Below are 9,859 nucleotides of genomic sequence, written 5' to 3' on the forward strand. Positions count from 1 at the left end.
CCATTTCGCCAAAAATTCCACGCATATCGTTCCGCAACCACCGTATTCGCCTGATTTGGCTCCGTTTGACTTCTGGCTATTCCCAAAACTCAAGAGACCACTCCGGAGAACGCGTTTCGAGTCGATTGAGGAGATAAAAGCTGAATCGAAGAAGGTGCTGATGGCTATACTGGAAATGGACTATTTGGCATGTTTCGGGGATTGGAAAAATCGTTGGCATAAGTGTATTTCATCGAGAGGGGGTTGTTTTGAAGGGGATGAAATTGATTTACAAGAATAAATAAAGATTTTTCATTTTACAACCAAATTCACCTTACTTTTTGCTCACAGTAGTATAGGGAATGTTTTTGCTGCTGCTACAACAACAACAACAACACTACCCACCTATTCACATGTCCCATTAAACCCACTCACCTTACAAACCTCTTTCTCTGAGCCAAACACGTGGCAACAGCATGCCTCTTGGGGCGACCGTTAGATGAGGTAGACGATTACACGATAGCTTGATGATCTTCTACGACAACAGCTACTGCTCGCTTTTTTCCCTCCCGTATGACCAATAGATACTGAACCTTTCAGTTAATAAGGCCACGCGTCGTGTCGTCAGAAGCCTGCGCAAGCCGCCGAACAGAACTAGTGGATTAATATTCTTGGGCGATGATTATTGAACTATAGTTAGTTGATGGCATGATCAGTTGTTACAAATAATTTACATATGAAACAATTTATTTTATCGCAGATCACTGTACATCTTATACCAAGCGTTGAGAATACCAACATACATAGGCAGGTCTTAGTAAGGCTGCTACATCAATAATAATAATTAGAAACCTTAATAATTTATATAGAAAATTAAATTTATTGTGATAAAATATAACATAAAGCGAATTTATCTTCGCTACATAAGAAATACTTCATATTCATTCGCATAAATATCTGTCAAATTATAAATGTACGCACACCCGTTGACGGCCAATTAGAATTGCTATACTTTTACTTTTTTACCTTTCCTCTCCTTTTTTTTTATAAATTTCATGAATTGTTTATAAAAAATATATTGGCTCTATAACAAATATCGTATAAAGTTTCATACTTGGTATAAGATTTATAAAAAATTAATGCAAATTTAAAAAAGAAAATAAATAAATGCAGTCAAAACTGGTGAAAATATCGCGTTTGTAGTTAACTGTCAACGGGTGTTTGTATACCAGAGAGCAGAATGAATATACTCATTTCAACGTAGGCTTTGTGGACACAATCAAGGCGCATTCATTAGTAGATTCGCCTTGAATTCAATGCTGTTCTTTCAAAATAACGCGTGGGAAACATTGTTTTAGCAGTGACTGACTCCTATATCAATTCTCGCGCTAATGCTAAGATGCTTTGCACTCGTTTGCATTGAAGTACTTCATCGACATGCCTTTTTTAAGTAAAATCACTTCAATGAATTCGTTTATGCCAAACAAATCGAGCGCTCGAATGATATTGACTGGAAACAGCTTATATAAAAAAAGTAAAGGCATGCGGAATCGAGAATGGATACTGAAGATGTAAGTAGGTAGGTAGAAGTGCCAGTTGGTAGGTAGAAGTGACTGTCGGTCTCTGGACCAACTCACTTAGACCGTTGCCGATCCATTGTGATGCCACAGTTTAGCAGTTTATCTGCTACTCATTACTAAACCATTTTGTTTTAAGTGCAAATCCATTGATCTAGCTAACACTTATATCCCTAAGGTCCTCAAGATCATTTAGAAACGATGAGCCTAGTGGCATGGCACGCGGAACAATAACAGAGAAGTTGTCTAACGGACTCTTACTCCGCCCCATTATTGCAGCTTCTGCAACAGTCGAAATGAGGTACGTTCAATCTTTAAGCATGTTGAGACAGTGGCCTGTGATCAAAGCAATTAACATAGAAACGTGTTTCCTTGACCCATTAAGTAGCGTCTAACGCCCCATTTTGGCCAAATTATTTTTGTAGCATTACATGTCTTCCTATCAACCCATCTCGTGTTGGATGAAGTGACAATGCTATTTGCACCACGCAGTTTGTGGGTTGAGAGGGGTATACCTACAAACTCCATATCAAGAGGGAGGCGAGTGGTAGTGCCCTCTCTCGCTAATTTGTCTGCCTTACACTTCCCTGGTATGTCACTATGCCCTAGCACCCATATCAAATGGATGCGGAAATATTCCGCCATCTCGTTAAGAGACGCTCGGCATTTGCGAGCAATGATGGATTCAGTGACAACCTCACCAAGAGATTTAAACGCCGCTTGGCTATCGGAGTAAGTATAGATTTCTCTAAAGATAGTCACAGTTTTGCCTAACCCGACAGCTATCTCATTAATGGCTTATAGTAAACACCAAAGCCAACTTTTGTCGTGAAGCTTGAAGCGTGAAATTATTAAAGCATAAAGTTTTGAATCCTTCGTTGTTGTTGATATTGTTGCAGTTCACTAGACCCTACCAGTACGGTACAGCCACCGATTGTCATCGTGTAACTCATCTTAAGGGAAACCCAAAAAACGTGCTGTTTCGACAGGTTGGGTCCAGAGGGAGAGGGATGTTAGGTGAGTAGGTTTAAGATGGCATGTGAAAAGGTGGTCTTAGTATCATGCGGAGTAACTTCACATGCCGGACATATATTGAGTAATCAGAGTGGATTCTGGATAGGTAGGAGTTAAACCTGCTATAATATTCAGACCGTAATTGAGTCGAAGTTGCGAGACAGCTGAAACTCTTCGTCAGCAATTGATGATGGTTGGACTCCGATAATGGCATTCGCGGGTCGGGAGTTTAGGAAGGTGGTAAAAGCCGCCCGAGGAATGTCGCTTCATGTCCGTCTACATACCGTCCGGCCCAGTAGTTGCATTTGGTCTTGGATCTCGCCGATATATTCGAAGAGATGTCACCTGACTCGACTGGGCGGTGGCTCAGGCTCTAGCAATTGTCTGCAGGGGTGATTCCTACCGTAACACTCAAGCTCAAATTGCTTGCTGACCATTTTACTGTGCTCCTTGACCGTCAGCATGGAAATCTCGATGTGAAGGTGGAGACATCAGGACGCATTCCGTGGCTGTCCTGATAGCAGTATTTTTACAAGTCTGAAGCGGAGTCCACTGCGAATTACTAGTACCTGGTAACCTGACCAGGGAGTCGTAGCGTAATTTAGTACCAAAATAAAATTTCGCCAGCAACATTTCCTTGCCTTCTAGCCAGGTGCTGCCGGCAAGCGATTTGAGGACCTTGTTGCCGTTTTGCACCTTAGTGCAACTGCAAAAGTTGAAAAGCGAGGGGAAAGGGCACCGAAAATGTTGTTACTTGCAAATATATCAAAAATGATATAGGAAAAGAAATTCCTAACTTGGTGGTAGAAAATATAACCGTTGAAGTAGATTTCAAGAAAAAAAAAGCTGTGAAGTAGTCACCAGATGGATTACCCAAAATTGCCGTCCATATAAAATAATAGGTGATAAAGGAATCGAAAACATGCAAACAGTTTTATCTCCACCGCTACTAAATATGGCCCCACGACAGTCGGTTCTACGTTACCGGCACGACCCAGATTTATATCCGGCCAAGGACTGTCATTCCAGCAGCATTCCCCGTACATGTAAGGGGAATGTTGATGCTGCTACAATAACAACAACATTGGACAGATGTATTGTATTTATGTAAGTTAAAACAAGGTAGGTGCCACAAGAGAACAGTTTTTGGATTAATTTCCGATTCATACGTAAACTACATCAAAGATGTCATGTAAATAAATAAATAATTGGCGCGTACACTTCTGTGAGGTATTCGGCCGAGCTCCTCTTACTATTTGTAGCGTTCGAGTTGATGTTGTTCCACAAATGGAGACACCAAGGGAAAGACCTACAGTTTCAAACTCGTTAGAAAAATCAACCACTTGACTTTTTTATTAGAATGCTAACGAATTTTATGTTTACAGAGCACTGAGTGGTTCAGAGTGTGAAAAAAAAGCGTGTGACTTAATAAGCCATTCTGCTCTCTGGTGTATACGTTAGTAAATACATAATGCTCACTATTCCTGTTTCAAATATATCGCTTCGTGTAATGCACACTATTTCAAAAAAAGCACTAATTAAAATGCGAAATAATTAAAATCGTAAAATGTGTCAAATCTTAGAGGCACGCTTAAACTTATACTTATTATGGATATAGTCACTACTTATATAGAAAATCTTTGCGTGTAATAATACCGACAACACGATTTTCTCTATCAATCACAATCATATGTCGCAGGCCGAGCGCACGGAACTTATTAAATATCTTTGATGCTGAATCATTCTAGAAAATATAACAATGTTTAAAGCCTTTGTAAATTTAAATTATTTTAAATGAAACTCACTTCGCTGACACGCACTGGTGACGGATTCATGAATATGTCCAAATTCACTGTATAGTTTTGCTTCTCGGGCAGCATGCGCACGCTCTGAAATATATTTTAAATAGTTTACATTTGACGCGGCGAATAGAAAAACTGTAGTATTAAAGAAATACTAACATCAATGGACGGATAGCGGGGATAAACGTTTCTGAACGTTTGTATTGAAATCTCTTTCTCCCAAAATCGCTTCTTCTCCTCATAAAACGAGTTCAGTAAAATTACTATTAATTGCGAACGCAACACTATGCCGCAAACACGTCCATTTTCTCGATTATTCTAAACAAAAAGAAATGGTTAAATTTTGTTTAATATATTAGAAAAAATTACGCACATCCTGTACATCCTCCACAACTGGGAAACCGTTGTGCTTGCAACGTCGCAGCACTTTGTAAATATATTTGGCACTGTCACATTTCTTAATGCAGATTACAGGTGAACTCATCAACTGTGATGCTTTCAGCCCCTTATACTTGGGAAGTAGTTCCCACGGCAACACCGGTACACAACTCATTTTAATTTGTATGTCATAGATGCCCTATTGAGAATTAGAAAAAGAATTAAGTTATACATCGAAAATGATCCACGATCCGGCAGAGCTCACCTCAGTAAAATAGTCGCCCACCCATTTTGCACTAATCAAAGTCACAATTAAGGGGAAAAAGAATGATGTTTCGATACCTGTTGTCTCCAGAAGTATGACCGATAAACTGATGGTCATGCGCAGCACGCCACCTAAGTTTGCTGCAGCGCCGATAAGCGCATACTTGCCAGGATTCAAAAAAGTCTAATAAAAAAAAATAAAAATAAAAAAATACAATCTGACTGAATTTTATTTATTCAAAATTGCAATATTTACCGCTTCAGGGAAAATGTAGAAAATAACCATGGCAACTAATCGGCCCCATGCAGCTCCAACTAAAGCCGTCGGTATAAATATGCCAAGAGACACATTTAAACCGAAAGTAACGCAGGCCAGAAAGTAATAAACTATCGTGAAAACGGCAAGCGTCAATATTTTATGCGAACCTGAAGTAAAGAAATTTTTAGTTAGAACAGGTGGACTTTTAGTAGGAAGTACTCGAAACTACAGTTATATGTAGATATGCAAGGATTTTAGATTACAACAGATGTACTTAGTCCTGCCATAAGTTCTGTTACAAGTAAAGTCCGTTATAGATATGAAATTATGATACTTTTTCAATGAAGTTAGTTTTTTTACACAATCCTTCAAACGATTAGGCCATTCAGCTATTGCAGCACGCGCGATTTCCATAGATATTCACGTCGCTGCTCAAACCAAAGATTGTTAGAGACTCTCTAAATTTCTGTGAGGTCTTCGATAGGCCATGTTCTTCAATTCTGGCCCCAAGCTGTAGTCCAGTGCATTCAGATCTTGACTTCCAAACCCCCAATCTTCTGCGGCTATGATCCAAGGAATATTGCTGCTGAAAGATCCAACGCTCTCCATTGAAAAGAATAATGCACAACTGTTTCACCACGCCTTCTAAGATATCCTCTTGGTACAATTTTTTACCCCGGTATTAACCGTTTTTTTGTAGAAATGAAGAGATATAACGCCTTTAAAAGACCATCCCCACCAAACCATTAGAGAGGCTGGATGGTAGCCACGCTGAACCCTTGGAACAACATTTTTTTGCGTCTTTAGAAGTTTTAGATTTTGTCATTTTGCTTTTTAAAAACTTCTTCAACAGTGAACATTTTCTCATCTGTGAGAAGAATATTTTCATAGTCGTTGACCGCGTGCCACCGAAGAAGCTGCTTGTATTTGTCGGGTCTAATTTTCTTCAAGCGCGTGGTCAAAATATCATCAGTGGAGCGACGGGATGCTTTCATGTGGAGATCAGCTCTAATTAGTCTTGACATGGATTTGGTCGATACATTCGTTTCCCTGGTGGACATGATTTTCTGCTTTTTAAGGGGATTTTTGCGAATTCCTTCTCGAACGCATTTATGGCTGCACTGGTTCGAACAGCGCTAGGACGACCACTTCTTTTTCTCTCTGTCACTTCAGACATTTGGGAAAAACGATTGATCGTGCGGTAAACAAACATTCTCGAAATATTAAATTTTGTCAGCGATTCGCAGATCTCACCTGCACTTTTACCACACTTTTGTAATGCAGTCACTGCAATACGACTTTCCGCAGCTCCCCATCCCATTGTTAACAAGCGAAATTTGCCACGAAACTGAGTATAATTTGTGAGTGGACAATTCATACGAGTGAAAGCAAAATTGATGGAACTTTTTTCTGCGAATTTGTTGTTGTAGAAGCATAAACATACCCCATACATGAAAGCTGCGGAAGTGACAGTCCTTTGCCGGAATTTGTTCTCGCCGTATGCATTGTAAAATTTGTCTCAGAATTTATGGCAAGACTAAGTATATGCTTGGCAAAATGAATATATATATAAGTACAAATAACGAATACTTAGATTTAATTTTATACCTGGTGGATCGTGAAACAGTGAACGTACCGTCGCCTCAGGTGTTTGGAACCAAAGTGCTGCCACAGCATTATATTCATTGTCCTCACAGAATAACTACGAAACACATTATAAAAAGTTTTAATAACGACTTGAGACACCTACCTGTACTGGATAATCCGTAGGATCATTTCCGAGTGGACGGCAGTCATTTATAAAAAATATCATAATACAAGCCAATGTCACGCCAATCACTGCCACAAGCGCTGCTTCCAATATGCGTGCAAATTTGAACTTAACGAAACGTGCACGAAATCGATTGATATGTGTGTTATATGAGTTCCACGTAGCACCCAATATACCACCGGTTACACCGAATAGCATAAAGATAGGCAATTCGAAATAAGCAAAAGTTACTGGTTGTTCGAATTTGCCCAAATTAAAGAGACCAGTAAACGTGAAGTTATTCAATCCGTGATACGCGGATAGCACAATATTTAGGGTGAATGAACTTATAATGGACGCAACGAGCGTACGCCAAATGAGATATTGATTCCAAAAACTTGCAGCCTCCTCCAAGGAGAATAGCATTCCTCCGATGGGCGAGCCGAAAGCTGCAGCAACACCAGCAGCCGCGCCACCCAATACAAAATCACGTTTCTCATGATCATCTCGAAAGTCGCGAAAAATACGAAAGTCCTTCACAAATGTGGTACTTTTGCCTTGCGAAATGCCGGCAGCTACCACCGCACCTGCATGAGCCATTGGTCCTTCCTTAACGAAATAGAAGCGCCACTTTAAATAGCATCCAATAATGATCATATATTTTTTTTTTAATTACACACCTTGCCTCCAACTAAACCGCCCACCACTGCTGTTACTACGCCCACCGCCTTTACAGCCAGCGTTTTGATGCGTACAATGCGCGGAATTTTCACACCGTTAAGATAGCTCTTTACTTGGGGCATACCGCTGCCTGCTGTAATTGGCTCCACATAAGTTACCAGCGCTGCACCTAACACCACAGGCACAATACTCATAGCCATCCAATAGAGATATGGTTTGACTAAATTCCCACCGGGGTTGATGTTTGCATCTACGTTGTTGTCAACGGCTAAAAAAACGAGAGATATATTATATTCTTTTATACATATTCCACAATGCTACAGTCATGTTATAAGTATACATTTAAGACAAATTTAGGCAGCTGTTTGCTATATTTCGTAAGCTCAGCATGGAACTTTGAAATAAGTTAGCATTACGGAAATTAAAATTTGTTGAATTTAGGCGCAAATTCTTTTCAATAAAACGGCAGCGTACATAAACAACCAAACCGTTACCAATTCTTTACTTGTTACGCAAAGTTACTCATATTTGGTACAAATAATGAACCCAAAAACAAAAAGACGTAAATGAAGAAAAATTACTAACGTTTGGTAAAAGTGATAAAACCAAAAAAAGTGTGTTTCTCGATAATTAAGTTTTACTAATCTGAGCGCGAGTACATAAAATTCGGTCGGAACCGAATTTACCACTTCCCTACTTGTCTCAAGTGATTCTCGTCAATTAGTAGATACGTACAGTTTTTGAGAAACGTGTATTTTACTGCTGACAATTCTTCAATGGGTATGTCAATAACACAGGCGACGAGGGCAGTCACTATGCCAATTTGTATAAATATTATCCAACGCAAAATATCTTTGCGAATGTTAAATCGTGCATTGTTCGTACTTTTTTGTGCTTCCTTGAATAGCACATTATCACAGACATCGTAGTCCAAACTCTGTAATATTTTTCAAAGACTTTATATAAATCCCTGTAAAAGTAAACAACAAAATATACCTCATAGAGGGCATCTTTAAGCGCCGCTGCATTTACAGCGGCTGTACGCGAACGCAAATAAAATGTAGGTTGACTTTGGCCACCACCACCTCTTTCCTCATTAGTCCTCACTGATAAAATATCATTACTTTCCGCTTCACTTAAATTACGTCGTACTCGATTTTCTTTGGGCCGTAATGCAACATGTATCTTCTGTTTTATTTAAATACATTTTCGAATAAGCGATAAGCAAGCATGAATCATTTCCATTGTATTAATATATATGTACATAAATGAAAGGTAGACAATTTAGTAGAAATCAACAAAAAAAATTGGTCGTTTTAGCATACTTTAAATGAGTTTACCGCTGTTGAGCTGGGCTCCGAATCGTCAGGTAAAAGTGCTGGAAGTTCGTCATCGTCTTGATCCAGCAAATGTTTGTCACGGATAAAAGAATTACTAACATCTTTTGGCTCAAGGTTTTCCAGTTCTTTAGACTGTAGTAAAGCGTCATCATCGCCATCGTCGGAATCGCCGCTTATCAAACATTCAACATCATCATCTTTCTTCTTCATTATTATTCTTTAATTAGATGGCTTTTCAAGATGAAAATCGCAAAATATTGTATTAACACAAATTTGCAATAAAAACAACTGAGTAAATGCAAGACGAAAGTAAATATAAAAAATGTATGTTTAAACTAATTCAACAGGCGCAAGGTTGCATTTTACTGTACTTCTAGGTTGACCTAAGGATGATAGAATACAACGCATTTCACACCGTGGATTGTATCATTGTTCAAGGAGTAGGCGTTACGACAAATTTTATCTGTGAAAAAAACAAACGAACGACTGATAGTTGCAGCGTTATCCGTGTCTTTGCTGTTGTTTGTATTTTGTTGAAGGTTGAGCAAAAATTGTAAGAAATACTCAACTGAGGTTTTAAATTAGTAAAATGTGTTCAATATCTATATGTAACTCAGTTACAATTCATCAATTCATTTAAAAAATGTAAAACTTTTTCCGGCTTAAGGGGTTACATAGAGTTAGAAGGCCGAAAAAAAGCGAACTTTCCAGAATTTTTTCTAAGTAAACTTTTAAATTTATTGATCTAAAAATTTTTACACATATTGTGTTATCTTTGAACTGTAAGTCTTAAGGTATTAGTAAAAATATTTATT

The 9,859-nt window shown here is 38.7% G+C and overlaps 1 protein-coding gene across 1 annotated transcript; it reads right to left on the reverse strand.

Moving 5' to 3' along the window:
• Positions 1-836: 836 nt before the first annotated feature.
• LOC128868330 (H(+)/Cl(-) exchange transporter 7) lies at positions 837-9,380 on the reverse strand. Its single transcript, XM_054110299.1, has 12 exons — positions 9,030-9,380; positions 8,701-8,892; positions 8,440-8,641; positions 7,704-7,972; positions 7,024-7,632; positions 6,882-6,975; positions 5,271-5,440; positions 5,016-5,198; positions 4,746-4,949; positions 4,532-4,690; positions 4,376-4,459; positions 837-4,314 (listed from the first exon to the last, which is right to left on the reverse strand). The coding sequence occupies exons 1-12, from the start codon at positions 9,252-9,254 to the stop codon at positions 4,192-4,194; spliced, it is 2,514 nt and encodes an 837-aa protein (XP_053966274.1). The 5' UTR covers positions 9,255-9,380; the 3' UTR covers positions 837-4,191.
• Positions 9,381-9,859: the final 479 nt, after the last annotated feature.

Source organism: Anastrepha ludens, chromosome 6, assembly GCF_028408465.1.
Source record: "Anastrepha ludens isolate Willacy chromosome 6, idAnaLude1.1, whole genome shotgun sequence".
Lineage (NCBI taxonomy): Eukaryota > Metazoa > Arthropoda > Insecta > Diptera > Tephritidae > Anastrepha > Anastrepha ludens.